The 19,403-nt window shown below is 34.8% G+C and overlaps 1 protein-coding gene across 5 annotated transcripts in view; it reads right to left on the bottom strand.

Moving 5' to 3' along the window:
* The window catches only part of Srrm234 (Serine-arginine repetitive matrix 2/3/4), a 615,875-nt gene that overhangs the window by 402,232 nt on the left and 194,240 nt on the right, over nucleotides 1–19,403 (bottom strand). For all 5 annotated transcript variants that reach the window (XM_090391694.1, XM_090391696.1, XM_090391697.1 and 2 more), the window contains one exon: nucleotides 15,516–15,602. In XM_090391694.1, coding sequence (XP_090247820.1) covers nucleotides 15,516–15,602 — 87 coding nt within the window. The remainder of the gene's footprint in view (nucleotides 1–15,515; nucleotides 15,603–19,403) is intronic.

The following is a 19,403-nucleotide window of genomic DNA, read 5'->3' as shown; positions in this document are numbered from 1 at the left end:
CTATTCCCAACTTTTCCCCTGAATTTAAATCACACATTGCAAGTCCATTATACCCAAATGTTCATGAGTAACTCCATTCTATGTTCCAGCCTGGTTGGGTTATCTGCAAGAGAAAAACTGAGTTTTCAAGAAGTTCCCATATAAGACCAGCAGCACTTAAAACTATATAACTGAGAGGAGACCTCCATATAGCCTTCAAAGGAATGCGGAGAACTGACCAGGGCTTCTGACCTAATGTCTAAACCTCACCATCTACCTAGATACTGAACGGACGAGGATGAGCTGGCAACTTGGGATTTAGCCGACCAAATTGTATTCTTATTAGCTTAAACCAAAATTTCAAATGATGGTAAAACATGACAGAATTTCATGGCGGCTGGGGCGTCGCCCAGTTACACAAGGTCCCGTTATTTTTGCCAGGGAACCAGGGCAAACAGAGAAAAGTCAGCTACTGGAACAAATCCTAAAACTTACCCCAACTCAACATTACCAGAGTTCAAGATCGGTACTATCAACATAAGAAGCCTGAATGGCAAAGAAATGGAGATAGCCGAAGAATTGGATAAGTACCAGATCGACATCATACATCATTTTGAGCAGTAAATACAAAATACTATATTTCGGCAATGACAATCAAGGAAAAGAAGGAGTAGCCACAGTATTCAACTAAATACGAGGCTAATCTTCTTGAATAGCAGGCAGTCTCAAGTAGAGTGATGTGGATAAATATGAGAATGGGGAACTGGACAACGAGACTTATTTGTGCCTATGGTCCCAAAGAAGGTTCTACTAAGGAGAAAAGAGCAAAGCTAATAATAATGGCAAATACCTGTCATACATGGACTGGTTATTATTAACACAATGTTCCAACATAAAAATGTGCACAAATTCACATGGAGAGAAGAGGCAAGGAATAAGAAAGTCTCATTGACCATTATAATTGTTGATAGTGCAGTTTTCCAACTGGTGCAGGACACCAGAGTGTACAGAGGATTTAAAATTGGAAATCATCACCATTTAGTCTTCAGCAGGATAAAATTGAATTTCATATTGAAAAGAAGAACATATAAGAGAGTTTTAAAGAAAATAGAAGTTGAGCAGCTCTCGGATGTGAACTACAGTAGATTAAAATACACAAAATTTTTGAAGAAAAAATTAAAGAGTTTGAGAGCAGGAACCAAACCTTAGAGATTCAGTGACAAGTCCTGAAGAAAACACAGTTGATTTAGCCAGAGAGGCACGTGGAGAGGTTGTGTGCAAGGATAGAAAAATCAGAGCTCCATGATGGACACAGGAAGTTAATGAGGCAGTGAAGGAAAAGAAGAAAGCATATCAAAAGTTCCTGGCATATAAGTCTGCTTGTACTCTTAGAGAACACAGAGACAAATGTAAGAAAGATAAACACTGTATACAACTGGCTAAACAAAAGTCATGGGAGGCCTTTAGCAAGAACATAGAAAATAAATATCGAGAAGATGGGAAGATATTCTGGAGGTTGTTGAAGAAGCTTAGAAATGGAGGAAAGAGTGCCGTAAAAGGAGTTAGAGATGATAAAGGTGACATGAAAACAGGTGAAAAAGATAATTACAAAGTAATTACTCCATACTTCAAGGATTATGAAGTAATTACTTTGGAAAACTGCTAAATGAAACAAGCAGTGATGACTGCACAGTGGTAAAAAACACTGACCATGCATACATACCCATACTTGAAGTAGAAAAAGCCATTAAAAGCCTGAAATGTGGAAAGCCAGCAGGAATAAATGATATTCGACCAGAAATGCTCAAGTATGGAGGTATAAAAGTCGTATAGTGGCTCCACTGCATAGTTCAGAAGGCTTGGACAGGTACGAATTCCCGATGATTGGAGTAGAGGTCTCATAGTACCCATATATAAAAAGGGAAATAAAACTGAATGTGAGAATTACAGAGGCATTTCATTAGTGAGTGTTCTGATAAGAGTATACTTGAGAAACGGTTGAGAAGGATTGAAGAAGGAAGAGAAGCTTGGTGAAGAACAAGCTGGATTCGGGCCAAATAGAGGCTGTAAGGATCAGATTTTCACTTTACGACAGATAGTTGAGAAATCATGGGAATATAACAAAGATCTGTATTTAAGTTTTGTAGATCTGGAAAATGCATATGACAAGGTCCCGAGAGAGAAGCTATTCCAAACGGTACAATTATATGGTATCAATGGGACATTATATCAAGCAATACTTTGTCTTAATTTGAATTGTAGGTCAGCAGCTAGAATTGAAGGAAGTACAGGAAGATGGTTTAATGTTAAATCTGGTGTCAGACAAGGATGAACATTATCCCCTCTCTAATTCTTCTTATTCATTATCTATATGGATCACATTATGAAGGAAAGTGGTACTAAATATGATATCAAACTTGGAGGTGTGAATATCAGCTTTTGCTTTAGGCAGTTGTTATACTACTAAATAAGTCCGCTACAAGTCTGCAAGATTTCCTGACTAAATTGAATAACTGTTGTAATAGGTAAGGTATGAAGGTCAGCATTAAAAAGACAAAGACAATGAAAATAGGAAGAAACATTGAAAATATCAACTGCATTGTGAATAGAGAACTTATAGAACAAGTAACACATTTCAGCTACTGCTTAGGCACGATTTTTAGTTAAGATGGTAAGTTTAATATGGAAATATACAACAGAATCAACAAAGCTGGTATGGTACGAAGCCAACTGAATAAATTTATATGAAATATGCAAGAAATTAGACAAAACACTAAATTAGCTGCATACAAGACAGTGTTTAAACCAATTTTAACTTATGTATCTGAGAGCTGGGTTAGAAGTAAAACACTCGACCTAAGACTAGAGATGCAGATATTAGAGTCCTGAGAAAGATTAGGGGCATGAACAGGTGCCATCAATGGCAATATCATATTAAAAACGAGGATATTAGGAAAGAACTTGACATTGTCAGCATCCAGGAATGCATTAGCAGAGCTAATCTCAGGTGGTATGGTCACTTAAGCAGAATGGGAGAGGAAAGATTAGCCAAACAAGTGTTCTCTGCGAGTTTGGTAGTAAAAAGAACCAGAGGAAGACCCAGATATACGTGAATTGACACAGTAAAAAGTACCTTAGAAGATAGTAATATAAGACCTGATAATATTGGAGTCTTGACATTTAACAGACTGATTTGAAGGAAAACTGTAGATAGGAAGTTAGTAATGATGCAATTTTTCATGTAGTACTATCATATCCTGCACCCCTTGAGGGTATATATCAGGAATTTGAAGATGATGATGACTAGCAGCACATCTCTGGTATTAATAGTGCTTTTTTTCTTTCTTCTTTTCTTTAAAAAAAAAAAAAATTACACAACGATATAGATATTTTATTAACACCTCTACGGAAGACCAAGAAAGAGATGGCATGAGACCGGAACAGGCAACTTGGGCTAAAATCCATGTTAGGAAGAAGAAGAAGTTTAACACCACTATTAACAGTGTCAAGAGACACTGTTAATAGAGATGTTAATAAATATTAACACCTCAATTAACATATGGATGTGGTACATTCAGAAATTTGCAATATTCAGTAATTTTTTATAGGTTTCCTAGTTTGCAAATTTTCCGACTTTCTGAGCAATAAATACAAAATGTAATATTCAGGCAATGACAATCAAGGAAAAGAAGGAGTAGCCATAGTATTCAACACAAAATACGAGGCTAATCTTCTTGAATGGCAGGCAATCTCAGGTAGAGTGGTGGGCAAATATGAGAATGGGGAACTGGACAATGAGACTTATTTGTGCTTATAGTCCCACAGAAGGTTCTACTAAGGCAGAAGTGGAGGAATTTTTTGATGCTTTAGAAAAAGCAACTGACACAATAAAAAAGGAAAAGTTGGTCCTTGTTGGGGATCTGAATAGCAGAGTAGGAAATGATTGTCAGACATACAAAAATATTTTGGGAAAATTTGGAGAAAAGAGCAAAGCTAATAATAATGGCAAATACCTGTTGGATTTCTGCTTCCAACATAAAAATGTGCACAAATTCACATGGAGAGAAGAGGCAAGGAATAAGAAAAGTCTCATTGACTATGTTATTGCTCATAGTGATGTATGTTTTCTCCCTGGTGCAGGACACCAAAGTGTACAGAGGATATGAAATTGGAAGCGATCACTATTTAGTCTTGAGCAGGATAAAATTGAATTTCATATTGAAAAGAATAACATGTAAGAAAGTTTTAAAGTGAATAAAAGTTGAGCAGCTCTCAGATGTAAACTGTAGACTAACATACACAAAGATTATTGAAGAAAAAATGAAAGAGTTTGAGAACAGGAACCCAACCATGAAGATTCAGCGGCAAGCCTTGAAGCAAACCCAGATTGATTCAGTCAGAGAGGCATGTGGTGAGGTTGTCTGTAAGGATAGAAAAATCAGAATTCCATGGTGGACACAGGAAGTTAAAGAGGCAGTGAAGGAAAAGAAGAAATCATATCAAAAGTTACTGGCAAATAAGTCAGCTTTTGCTCTTAGAGAATACAGAGACAAATGTAAGAAAGCGAAACACTGTGTAAAATTAGCTAAACAAAAGTCATGGGAGGACTTTGGCAAGAATATGGAAAATAAATATCAAGAAGGTGGCAAAATATTCTGGAGGTTGTTGAAGAAGCTTAGGAATGGAGGAAAGAGTGCTGTAAAAGTTAGAGATGACAAAGGTGACAAGAAAACAGGAAAAAAAAGATATCCTTGACGTAATTACTTTGAAAAATTGCTTAATGAAACAAGCAGTGATAGCATAGTGGTAAAAAACACTCAACAGGCATACAGTCAGGAATACATATCCATACTTGAAGTAGAAAAGGGCAATCAAAGGCTTGAAATGTGGAAAGGCAGCAGGAGTAGATGATATTCGACCAGAAATGCTGAAGTATGGTGGTATAAAAGTCTTACAGTGGCTGCACTGCATAGTTCAGAAAGCCTTGACAGAGAAACGAATTCCCGATGACTGGAGTAGAGCTCTAATAGTGCCCATATATAAAAAGGGAAATTAAACTGAATGTGAGAATTACAGAGGTATTTCCCTACTGAGTGTTCCTGGAAGATCTATGCAAGTATACTTGAGAAACGGTTGAGAAGAATTGTGGAAGAAAAGCTTGGTGAAGAACAAGCTGGATTCAGGCCAAAGAGAGGCTGTCAGGATCAGATCTTCACTTTACGACAAATAGTCGAGAAAGCATGGGAATATAACAAAGATCTGTATTTAAGTTTTGTCAATCTGGAAAAGGCATATGACAAGGTGCCAAGAGAGAAGCTATTCAATATGCTACAGTTATATGGTGTCAATGGGGCATTATATCAAGCAATACTTAGTCTTTATTTGAGTTGCAAGTCGGCAGTTAGAATTGAAGGATGTACAGGATGTTGGTTTAATGTTAAATCTGGTGTGAGACAGGTATGTACATTATCCTCTCTGTTATTAATTATCTATATGGATCACATTATGAAGGAAAGTGGTATTAAACATGATATCAGAATTGGAGATGTTAATGTCAGCTCTTTGCTTTATGTGGACGATATTATACTTCTGAATAAATCCGCTAGAAGTTTGTAAGATTCCCTCACTAAATTGAATAACTGTTGTAATAGATATAGTATGAAGGTCAGCATTAAAAAGACTAAGACAATGAAAATAGGTAGAATTGTTGAAAATGTCAACTGTGTTGTGAACGGGGAACCTGTGAAACAAGAAAAACATTTCAGCTACTAAGGCACGATTTTTACTGAAGATGGTAAATTAAATATGGAAATAGACAACAGAATCAACAAAGCTGGTATGGTAGGAAGTCAATTGAATAAATTCATATGGAATAAGAGAGAAATTAGTCGGAACACTAAATTAGCTGTATACAAGACAGTGTTCAAACCAGTTTTAACTTATGGATCTGAGAGCTGGGTTAGAAGTAAAACACTTGACCAAGACTAGAGATGCAGATATTAGAGTCCTGAGAAAGATTATAGGCGTGAACAGATGGTATCAATGGCAATATTGTATTAAAAACCAGGATATTAGGAAAGAACTTGACATTGTCAGCATCCAGGAATGCGTTAGCATAGCTAATCTCAGGTGGTATGGTCACTTAAACAGAATGGGCGAGGAAAGATTAGCACAACAAGTGTTCTCTGCCAGGTTGGCAGGAAAACGTACCAGAGGAAGACCAAGATATAGGTGGATTGATATGGTACAATGTGCCTTAGACCAGCGCTTCCCGAACTGTGGGCCGCAGCCCCCTTGGGGGCCGTAGGTTTTGTTGATGGGGGCCGTGAAATAATGAAAAGAAATTTAAAATGTTTTAAGACTAAGTAGATTTTTTTATTTTAAAATAAACGTATTTAACTTTTATTATATATTATTTTTTCTTTGTTATTTTTTATATTTTAATGGAAAAATTCACACATTGGTGTCAGTTCACGAACTTTGCTTCCTGTGTATTTCGGCGCTTAATGAATATTAGTACATATTGCTTATTCATATGTTTCAGTTTCATTTCAAAGCAGTGGTTAATTGTATTTACTTCGAATGCTCTCCAGGGAAGCTCTAAATCATTTTGTCCCATGCGTTCGTAATCAGGGACTGTTAATATTGACTTTATATACATATCAAAACTCGTTTTATATTATCACTGTCATCCGAGCTAGTTTTCTGTTATCAATAAAAGTTTCGCATATACTTGACACATGAAAAAAACTTAAACAAGTTCATGTGGGGAGATAGTAACTCGCTTGCAGTTGTAAGCAAACACACCCTCCCTAACAGCCACTATACTGCAGAGGCAATAAAAAGAAGTACTTTTATTATGCCAGTGAATAAGGTATGAGGAGTCTGTGTAATATATATCTCAACAAATAGTGCAATTAGAGACAATTAGGATAAAAACACATAATTAATGAATCACATCTCCCCTCATACAGAAACTATGCTGTATAGACTGAAACAAAACCATATGTTGCATGGGCAAACACAGTATCTAACTAAAAACTATTGTTATTAATTAGATGTGTGTAAGTTCGATTTCCCAAGGCAGCAATAAAATTCAACCGAACATGTTAAAATTCGTAAAAGTGTTAAAACTAAGTAATATATATACAGGGTGTTCGGGATAAATTTGACATATTTATAATTAATTATATTTTTCCGTAAGTTACATGTATTAACACACACTTCTCTTCATTTAAAAGTTTGGACCCTTCTTCATTCCTATACAAGATGTCAGAAAGGATGGATAGCTGGAACCCACCTGAATCATGGAAGAGAATAACTTGTATCATGATGATTCGTGCCCGCCATCAAAATAAGGATATTACGACTGCTGCCCAATGCTCCCTGAATACAGTAAAAACAATCAGGCATGAACTAGAGACTTGCAATGGTGACTACGAGGATGTAGCAAGAAGAAAGATCCCTAGCAGACGATCTGATTGCGTTCGTACAGCAGAATTCCTCGCAAATCTGCAGGAACAGGTGTTGAAGAACCCTGGCATTGGAATTCGGGCTTTGTTCGTGGAGTTGCTAACTGTAGTCAAGCCCTGGATAACAAGGGTAGCCAATGGTAGGCCGTATGTATGGCAGCAGGATTCGGCCCCTTGCCACACCTCTGGGAAAAGTCAAAAATGGTTGTCTGAAAATTTCTACGACTTCACCAGTCCAAATGTTTGGCCTCCAAACTCCCCAGACCTTAACCCCATGGATTATTTTGTATGGGGCGCAGTTGAAAAAGACACCAATCGCACTTCCAGTAATACAAAAGCCCAGTTAATGGATAAAATTAAAACAGTTTTTGCGGCCCTTCCCAGGGAGACTGTAGCATCAGCTTGTTCGAGGTTCCGAAGCAGAATTGAAGCTGTGATCGATGCTAATGGTGGTTATTTTGAGTAAATCTTGTTGATAGTATTGTAATTAACTCTGCCTGTAATGTTTTTTTGTCAATTCATTAAATTTAATAGATACAAAGAAGATTTTCTTTTTCCTTACGAAACTGTCAAATTTATCCCGAACACCCTGTATATATATATATATAATGAATGTTATGGCAGTTTCACATATGGAATTCGGTTGAAGAGAGTTAGCATTTCAACTCAATTGTCAGCTATGCTTTTATCTTTTGATTGCGCAATCTTTTGTTAATACCGCACCAATCATATGCACGTTTTAATAAACAGACTGCCTTTGCTGTCTGTTTCGCGTTAGGCTTAATTACCGTAAAGGGAGAAAAGTCACAAAAGAGAAAAATGTTCCTGGTCAGGGGATTCCCTTATTCAGGTAATATTCACTAATTTCATGTCATCAGTCTGTGGTGTGCCAGTATCGGTAAGTGGTGATATTATTTGATCTATTCTACGTTAAAAAATTTAACCCTGAAATGAATAAGTGGCTGATAAAAAATAAAAAAAATTCCCGCGAACAATCAGGAGAAGCAGAAACAGACTCAAAAAAAAAGAGGACAGTATTATTTTACCAGAACAGCCCGCATCGTCTTCAGAACCAAACGGTAAGAGGCAAAAAATGTAATACGTGCAATTGATTTTTGCAATATTCGCTGTGTATGTTTTGTATTGAATAAAAATACAATAAATATTATAATAATATATCTCTGTATTACGATTTTTTTTTCAAGGGGGGGGGGGGGGCATGAAATATTTTAATTTTTGCAAAGGGGGCCCTGACATCCAGAAGTTTGGGAAGCACTGCCTTAGACGATAGAAATATATGATCTGATAATGATAATATTGGAGTCTTGACAAGTGATAGACTGATGTGGAGAAAAATTGCAGGTAGGAAGTTAGTAATGATGTAAATTTTTTATGAAGTACTATCATATCCTGTACACCCCTTGAGGGTACATGTCAGGAATTTGATGATGATGATGATGATAGTTTTCAAATAACCTTAGTTATTTATTGAAATCTGCATTTTTTTCATTACATCTAGTGTTAATATATTTGCTCTTATGAAACTTTATAATCATTAGAATTTTAAATAACTTTTCTGTTTAAAATTAGCATGTTGATGTCAGGTAGTCTCATGTGAGTTGGATATCAGTGTTAAAATAAAAGTTTCTACTATGCCTTCTTGCTACTATGAATGTGGTGTCTGTGGTGTCTTGGGAAAGGATGTTTTACACTATAAAAGGTTATTCTAGTTGTGTGTTTAATTTTCCTGTTTTTACTACATACAGTGTACTATATTAAGTGCTATAATAAAACTATTTTGTTTGCATCTATATACAGTATGGTGTCAGCAGGGGGAAATGTTTTCACTATACAGGGTCTCTTTCATTCAGTACTAAGTAACAATATATACCAGATACACAAACATGACGCATGCGACAACTTCTCATAACCTGCATCAAGGTCAAGTCGTGCTAAATACATTTTTTATTTTACTAGGTTTCATCTGACTTTCACAGATATTCTGTTCATCTAAGTTAGAATGGTAGGATGGTGTCATCTGGTAGGATCATGATGAACAGAATGTTCATCATGATCCTACCAAAAGACAGCTCAACAAAACAAGTTAGTGGATGAAGCAACATCCATAGATCAAGGAACCATCAAAAGACTCAAAACATACCATGTTTTGAATATATCTCTTAGAATCACTCTCTTAGAATATATGGTTCACCTAAATTACATAAAAGAAACTGTCCACCTAGACGTATTGTGGATTCTATAATATGCCAGCCTGGTTGGCTGAGTGGTTAGCATATCTGCTCTCCAGCCAAAAGGCTGCGGGTTCGAATCCCGCAATGGGCATGGATGTTTGTGATCGTCTGTGAAAATACTAGTGGTGGTGGTGGATGGTAGATGCAGTTGGTGTAGTTGTGGTTCACTGTAGTTGGTGGATTGCGCATCTGGAGACAGAGAGTTGTAGAGTAGGTGACCTACCTCGATGAGTCTTTGGACTTCCAGGATGAGTCATGTAATAATAATAATAATAATATAAGCAGCCCCACGTATAAAATATCAAGATTTCTGTCTAACGTTCTCCGTTCCCTCATAGGCCACTCAGTTTGTACATTACAAAATTCCACAAAATTTCACACAAGAACAAAAGACATCAAATTGTCAGATAAAGGCATGTTAATAAGCTTCGACATCATCTCTCTCTTCACTAATAGCCCTCACAAAGAGACAACAGAATTGTTAACCCAAAAATTTCCATCTGATATTGTGGAATTATTCAAATTTGAAATCACATCAGGCTACTTCAGGAAGGAATAGCAATGGGCTCACCCTTATCACCTAACTTAGCCGAATTTTTTTTTCTTGAACACCTAGAAGATACAATTGAACCAAAACCATCTCTTGAACCATAACCATCAGTGGTTATGATATTTGATGACATCTATGCGGTCTGGAGTCACACAAACAAGAACTCTACTCACTTCTAAATAGTATCAACGACCTACATCCTCGCATCAAATTCACACTAGAAAACGAATCATCACAAGTTATTTCCTTTCTTGATGTACACATCCAATAAACAAGATGGTACCATTCTCACTTCTGCCTACTGAAAACCAACTTTTTCAAATCATTATATCCACAATACATTGGCCCACCATCTCAAAAATATGGTATCATAAAATCTCTGGTATCCAGAGCACACCAATTTTGTTCCTCTGAAGAATCTTTAAAGCAAGAATTGGAAATTATTAAAGATACAGACTTACTAAATAAATATAATCCAATAACCTAAAAAATAATTAACCGCTCTTACACGAATCAACCCAGACAAGAAGAGGCCCATGGGACTCCTATACATTTATATTAAAAGCATCTCTGAACGGTCATCAAAAATTATGAAGAAATACAACCTTGCTGCTACCTATAAACCAATCAATCAAATTCACAATTTGTTACCTTCTCCAAAAGACAAACTCTCACCAATGATGCTACCTGGCATATATGAAGTGCCATGTTCTTGTAACTTGTGTTACTATGGACAAACAGGAAGATCTGTAAGTAAATGCACCTCTGAACATCGAGACCACATCCGTCTTATCAAACCTCAAAAATCTGGCCCTGCACAACATGGAGTTGAAAATGCTAACCACAGGATCCAATGGCAAAACACCAAGTCGAAAAAATTATTATCCTCAATTGTATAAAATAAATTTATCTGTTATATTTTAATTTAATTTAATTACAGCCCAACACTTTTTAATTCTTAAACATGCTAAATGTATACATAGAGGGATTCCAATGAAAGCCACACTAATCATTTTTTGAATGTAATTTCTATTGTTGTTTAATAACTGTACTGATGATGTCTTATGATACTTAACCTTCCAAACGGCCAGGACGTCCAGCTAAATCTGGATATGATTCAGCCCACCTGTTTAAAGAACCAGGATAAGAAGTGCAATTTGACCGTCATGTCTATTAGAAGGTGTGATAAACCCTCACGCTGAAGAGAACAGTTAATCGGAATATCTCATGTTCGTAGCTACTTCTCAGTTGCCTATAACAAGAAACGCACATCCTTGTTCTATGCTGGGTAACTGGATTTTAGTTATATAGGATAGACTAAAAATAGAGAAATTATTTATATTTTTGTTTTCTCTTTTTATTGTACAATACAATTTTAATGTCTGGACAAAATAAAGGTCTTGCATAATTTCTTCACTTAGATATTGCCTTATCTTGGAGAACCAATTTCATTTTTAATTTTTTTACACTAATTTTTTTTCTAATCGCTTTCTTGACAAAACATTTTGCTTTGTTCTCAAAAAAATTAATTCACAATAATTATTTGAAATATTCTTTTAAAAAAAGAAAAGAAAACTTGCTGCCGACGTTCCAGATTATATTATTTTTATTTTTGTACAAAACCATCGAAATCGAATAATACTTCACAGATTTCCTTTAGGACACGCTGGAGCAACTTTGCTTTATAGAGAATAACATGAAATTCTTTAATCATATCACTAAATTTTTTCTTTATATTATATAGTAATCTACTGTTCTTCGTACTTTCACTTTCTTGGTTTCCATGTATAATCAGTCTTTATAGAATAAACAGTTATTATTTAAACTGATATGTATATATTTTCTGCTAGTTTATATATTTTTTGCCAATATTAATAAGTGGTACTTCTGCGTATATTCTCTAATACAAAATATGTATATGTGCATGCATCAAATGTGAAATTTCATATTTTCACAATAGAAATGAACTTTATTTCGACTTTGATAGCATCACCCCCCCCTCCCCCGTTGCAACATTACCAGACACCCGAAAGCTTTTATGAAACATAGGTACAATTTTTATTTCGTTCGTGATTTTTCCATAATTGTCGTCCAACATAACATTTATTTTTTCGACACAGAAACTAAGTTTTGATTATTATAAATTTGCAAATTATAAATACGAAAATATACCTATTATTTCCCTATTATTATAAATCAGGAAGTTATGTGACGTTGGCTAATAGGGGTAATTAATTTAAAAAAAACTGTCATCCTACAAATGCAATATCAGAATATGCTTCGAATATCTGCTAATCAATCAGAAACATGGAAAAACAGAACAAGGAATTTCTGCCGGTAAAATATTCAGTTATTGCATGAGGTACTTTAGTGTGCTGCCTTCTGGGCATGTTCTTTTGATCTAGTTCCCAGTGTGTGTGGGGGGGGGGGGGGTTAGTAATTTCCATTAGTCTACAACTTGTTACTGGGCAGAAAGGAATATTAGAAAGTATACCCAATATACAATTCATTTGTGAGATGGCAAGCAAGAGCAGCAGCAGCAATAGCAGTAATTTTTTCCAAGATAATTATCAAATAATTTAGAATTTTTCGAAAATAAAAGTGAAACTGATCACTATAAATAAAGAAATCATTTTTGGCATAAATACTTCATCAGCCTGTAAAAGAAATGTCAGTTTTACTGTGTTAGGATATCTGAACAACAGAAAACGAAACAAGACATTCTTGCTTGAGGCAATTTAGTGCGACTTCTCGGAAACTTTCTGTCTTGTGTTTCTCAAATGAGTAATCTATGACTTTTAGCTATTCCTCTAGGTAAGAGGATTATTGTCCAGCATTTCTAAGACGTATTTCAGAAATAGCAATCAGCAGAAATAGAAATAGTAATAGTTAGATTTCTTTTTTTAAAAAAAGAAACAGAAATAACACAATTGAAATTTCTTTGTGTGGTATACAGTTTTACATGTTGAAAATACAGCATAGTATTTCTAAATCTTAGAATAATTTCAACAGATTGCTGATTTCAGATTCAAAGAAAGAGTACAGAATTAGAAGCTTCGATATACAACATTATTGCTTTATTTCTTTTGTCAAAACGGTAAACTGAAATAAGAGATTTTGAATACCGTCTGAAAGCTTTCAAAGCTGTAGAAATTTAAGGTAGTTATGCAACTCAGTTCCAGGACAGGAGAGGTGGGGGGGGGGGGGGGTTGCAGTAAAAAATCCTTAAAATGAGCAGACATTTTTAATCATTCCATACAGGATATCCTTCCTATTATATTTTCAACATATCTACAGCGGTTAAGCACTGGATATTATAGTAATGTGCATCCTACAAAAAAAAAAAAAAAAAAAAAAAACCTCTGTTGCAATTTTCAGCAAAAGAAGAGTCTCTGATAAAATACCATTAGGTATAAATTTTTGATACTAAAAAAGACACAATATCGGAAATCGAGTAATGCAGTTTATAATCATTTGTTGTTCATAAAAAAAACAAACAATCGTTCTTGAAATTGAAATGTGACAATCCATATAAAGTTATTTTGCAAAGAAAGAAAGCAAAATGTCATATTTATTTCACTAAATGTTATTTAAAAATATAAATATTTGACAAAATATTTTAAACATAAACAGACATTTGAAAATTCGCGAAAAAGAATCTATATTGTCAGTAAAGTGGAGCAAATTAACTATTATTAAAGTATATTCATTGCAAAAGCTGATCTATGGTCATTTCAGGATTGATTATTTATTTTGGCAGATGTGAAACTTCTATTTTTGGAAAGAGACACAATAAATAAATTGTTTATCAAAAAAAAAAAAAAAAACGATCAAATATCCAAGTACAGTTGAAAAAAATTCAAAGTAACAGAGCACATGTAAAGACAAGTGACACAAAAGTCGCTCGACCACAGTTAATCGGCTAATGGCTCTCAAATCGCCGTTAAGGATTAACAGCGGAGGAGGGTAAATACTTGATAAAAGATAGAATGCCAATGAAGTTTTGATCCATGAAAAAGTCTGGGGTAGTCTTGCTATTTCATCCACCTTGGCCGGTAGGAGGGCTAAGATGAAATATTTACATATTAAAAAGTGAATTACTGTAGCAGACGTATGAATTTTTATTATTAATACTCAACACGTTTCACTACATAAGAAATATATTACACAGACTGCAAATGTCTCTGTACCTTACTCAGTGATGCAATAAAACTACTTGTTTTTCTTGCTCTGCAGTATAGTGGCTGGGGAGGGTGTGTTGTTCACTATATAGGGACAACTGCTTCCAATCTTCAGAGATGTTGAAAATTTATTTATCACTAGGTTAGACTATAATAGATTTAGTTTAATCCTTTATCCCAGAGATTTTATCTCAGTCTCACTGGGATAAAGAATTAAACTAAATCTATTATATTATAATCTTCAGAGAGTATACACATAGGGAGTAAAAATTTATGTATTCCTAACTGAATGCATCTGTTGAGAGCCAACAAACTAGAAACATGTTGGAAATCCACATCATGTTCCAATGATGAGTTTCATGACCCATTGTCAAAAAAAAAAAAGGGGAAAAAAAGCATCTGATGAAGTTTCAAATTTTCAAAGATGCAGTGAATAATTCAGATGATGATCTCGATCAGGTATTGCATTTACAGAGTAGTTTCTCATCTAATGAAGAAGATATTTCACAAAGTAAGGTTTGTGGATTTTCAGTTTCAAACCAATGGTATCCAGTAAATAATGTGGCAAGTACTGTTTCAGGAGTACAGTAGAGAAGATGAGCTACTTTTACCACTTGATGCAGTAAATACATCTGAGGTGTACTTTGTATGTCTAACTGATGATCTAATAGAATTTATGGTAAGAGAAACAGATTGCAGATCAGTGCTTATCTACAATTCAGAATTGTGAAACTCCATTAGACTTCAATCCAGCAAAATATGTCAATTTGTGAGTGCTTAGGAAATATTATTCAACAACAGGGAAAAAAAAAAAAAAAAAGCAAGGAAAGAAATTGGTGTATTGTGCCAGATGAGACCTTAATAAACATTTGCAAATTTTTATATAAAAAAAATTATCATACACATTTTACTTATTTTTCTATACAATAAATTTATGCTTAATAAATAGTTCCAAAAACCTTATCACACTATGAAGTATCAAAATTAGTAAATTTTTTTAATCCCTTGGCTCTATTTCTGAATTTAGAAGATTTTATAATAGGCAGAAATGAAAATAATTTTCTAAGCTTCTCAATAATACCTTTCTTTTACACTGGACGTTTTCCTCTTCTTTTTCTTTTTTCTTTCTCTTTCAGGAGATGGGGAACTACTAGATTCTTTGATTATGCTTAAAAGTACAATGAAACAAAGCAAATTTATTCATCAAATAATCAAACTTAATTACTTAAATCTAATTAAATATCTAAGTGACTATTTAAGAAAAGGTTGGTTCATAAAAGAGATAAGTGTATGAGTTTGTTTACATACCCTGCTTCAGCAATCTATTAAATGTTTCATTATAGAGTGAAGAGAGATAAGGGGGAAATGGATATATCACCAAATTCTGGAATATTATCAAAGCATTCAACAATTTCTATATGCAAGAATGTTATAGAAACTCGGAGGGATAAGTAGGCAAAATAAACTTGTGACAAGGTTCTGTACTTGGCCAATTGTTATTTAATTTATACATTAATTATAAATTAAAAAAAAGATGCCAATAAATTATATTCTTGGTTTAATCTTTATCCAAGTGTAAGCAAACAAAATTTATGTGTGAAGTAACTTCACGACTGGGCAACTCATATATAGAGGCTAATGACTTCAATCACTTGCCTTAGTATCCCATAATGCAAAGTACATATTCTTACGGACATGTATAATGCTATGCATTGTAAGAAGGGCCACTACCCAGACCGGTTTCGACCTTTATTGAGGTCTTATTAGTGGGAGCCAGACCCAGAGTGATACCAAGGATGAAGTAATGCAGTAGTCATATTTCCATATTTTCTGTGACAATGTGAATGTAACTTTATATGCCTCCTCTTCATGTGTGAAAATTTGTGCTAATTTTGGCTACCTGTACGTGGAACACCCAAACTCTTGTGCAATTAAGATAATAAAAAAAAAGTCATCACAATACAGTCTGCTGCCAACAGATTTAGTGCACAGTGCTGTCATATTCTGGTACTGATTTATTTATTTATATATTTACTGGGGGGGGAGGGGCTATGCCCCGTGGCACCGTTTGTGTTGTTTTGGATTTTTTTTTTTTGTAGTTGATTTTGAAAGGTTTGTTAATTTGAATCTTCATAAACAGAGGAAACATAAAATGTACATTGGCATATTAATATTGTTTGACTCTACTTTTACATTTCCTGGTATAATGTGAGCACCATTGTTATAGAGGTTAATATTATTAGTGTATGCTACACAGCAATAAAACAAACAGCACGAATATCAATTGTTGTTTTTTTCTTTGTTTGTGTTCTCTAGGTTGTATGTCAGTATAGTACAAGTTGTGTTCAGCAGTGGTTAGTCTGAGCTATGGGCGAAATGGATGACTTGTCAAACTTCCAAAGAGGAAAAATCATGGGAGCCATTTAGTAGAAGCATCTGTAACTGTTCCAGTTACAGATGCCCGATTGATCAGTGTGTCAAGAGGAACAGTCTCCACAGCCATAACACTGCATATGCAAAGCATGGCAAGACTTCATTGGCAAAGAAGAATAGTGGCTGAAAACCGATCCATGGATCTACGATTGCTAGACTGTTAATCACAGAATTCAACGCAAAATTGCATAAAAGATGGTGTCAGGAACATAAAACCTGGACAGCTGATAACCACAAAAGATTAATATGGTCTGATGAGTCAGCATTTACTTTGTTCCCAAAAACAGGTTGGGTTTATGTATGGATCAGGTGCATCCTAGTCCAAATGTTGTTTCCCAACAATGATGCCATTTTTCAAGATAACACCTATACACACAGACAGAGCAGTTTAGTCTTGTTTGAGGAGCACAACGAACTTCAAGATCTGCTCTGGTCAGCTCAATTACCTGCCTTAAATATTTTCAAACCAGTGTGGAGAGCAGTGAGAAGCAGATTCCCTCCTCCACCATCTCTCAAGCAATTGGCAGATATTCTAAATTGACAAATGGTACAACATTCCACTGCAGACTATTAAAAAGTTGTATCAATTTATTCACAGATGGCTGACAGCTGTACTAAAGGCAAACAGTGGTCCCACATCTTATTAATAAAGACTCATTGCCCATTTCCCAAGTGTTCACATTATTTTGTCCAACATGCATACAGGATATATAAGCATATCACTCCCACACATGAGAGGCTGTGGAATCTATAACGAACTGATGTGTGTGGGCAGTTTTTCTTAGACTGCCTTGACACACTTATTGGAAAATTATGGCTAGAATATTGAGTAGAAAATTTGAATGGACTGGGAAATCAAGGCCCTCAATTCCAAATGTTTATTTCTCTGACATGATTACTACAAGTCTCTAGATCTGGAGAGCAGAAACAGTGGTCTGACCATGGAAGAGGAATAGAGGTCCTTGATGTCTTTCCACTCAGCACTGTTGTAATTCTAAAAATATGAGGCTATGGGAAGAGCATTAACCTACAGATGAAACCTGCATTTTGATTATGTGACCTTAAAGGAGAAAGTGTTAAGGAAAATTTATAATGTTGGTGAGTGGAAAAGACTATGTGGTTTTCTGTTTGACAGGTAGGTGAACAATTTGCTTTAGGTTGCTGCATACAGCAAATAATTTAGTCTCTTCTCCAGCTTGGTCTATAGAACTGGAAAAAGTGAGCTAGCTGGAGTTGCATACACTGAAGTCCAAGGAAGAATCAAGAAAGATTGCTTTACTGTAGATAGACTGTAAGTAATCAAGCTTTATGTATAAAGCATCCAAGAGGTCAGAGTAATTTTAAGATTTATGGAAGTAGTACAGACAGCATATGAATAATGTATAATGGGGAAAAGAAGCTTATGCTAGAAAAGGTCAAAAATAAAATCTGACATTTTTTTGGCAAGGGACGGGATTTAAGACTATCTGATGAAAAGACGTGCTTTTAGGAAGCTCTCGAAAGATCGGTGATTTCTTAGATTTACTGGTGTATTTTTAGTATATTATTGTATTTTTTTAATGTATTTATTGTACTACAGAATTTAATAACATAATTGTAGAAATATTATTAGTTTTTACTACTCTTAAGAATGGCACAGAAAACTCATCACAATAGGGTAGTGTCAAAAGCACAAGTCAAAGGTGTTATGACAGAGAAGAATCTTTGTGCTGATGAGCAGAAGCATTGCTGCAGTGACAATGATAATATATATCCATGGATAATCTGATACTGGAAATATTCTGATTAAAATAAATTATTAGAAAATCAACCAGAGAATTACAAAAAGTGGAAAAACATTTAACAAAACTTAGACAGGATAAGAAAAGGGATCTGAAAAAGAAGAGGCAGGAATGCACTGAACTTGGTAATCATAATAACAACAGCAAGGTAAGTGAATTAAAATCTAAGATGTGATATAGTATGGCGATTCAATCAAAAAATTAGTGCTTGTTGATGAAATCACTGCTTCTAGTTTCCTGGGACGAAAATTAAAGATACTACAAACATAATAGAAAACCAATAAAGAAATATAAAAGAGATGGTAGTTCTTGTAGGAATTAATAATTTAAGTAGCAACAAATATATGAGAGGATATGAAAGGTTTGTAAAATGAAAAGAAGCGAGAAAGAAATGTGAGAGATAAAAATTGTAGATTTGCTATCCAGTACGTTAAGGAGGAGGGAAATGATAGCAAATGATTCCAGTGCACAAGTTATGTAGAAGAAATGGATGCAAATTTTTTGATGTGTGGAGCATGTTTGATGGAAGAAAAGACTTGTATACAATAGGGATGGCCTGCGCTTGAATTCATTTGGCATCAAGAGCCTGGAAAAATTTCTTACTGGGATGAGGCCTAATGCAGAGAGTCAGGGAAACTAGATTATCAAGGGAGGAATGGGAAAAATATGTGTGAAAGTTCAGCTATGATATGCAAATGTGATAAAGATATGAATGGCTTTGAACATGGTTATGCATCTGACAAAGGAGTGGAAAT

Source organism: Typopeltis vanoorti, chromosome 4 (assembly GCF_054136105.1).
Source record: "Typopeltis vanoorti isolate ZY-2024b chromosome 4, IOZ_Tvanoo_1.0, whole genome shotgun sequence".
Lineage (NCBI taxonomy): Eukaryota > Metazoa > Arthropoda > Arachnida > Uropygi > Thelyphonidae > Typopeltis > Typopeltis vanoorti.
This window is presented reverse-complemented; position numbering and strand designations above follow the sequence as displayed.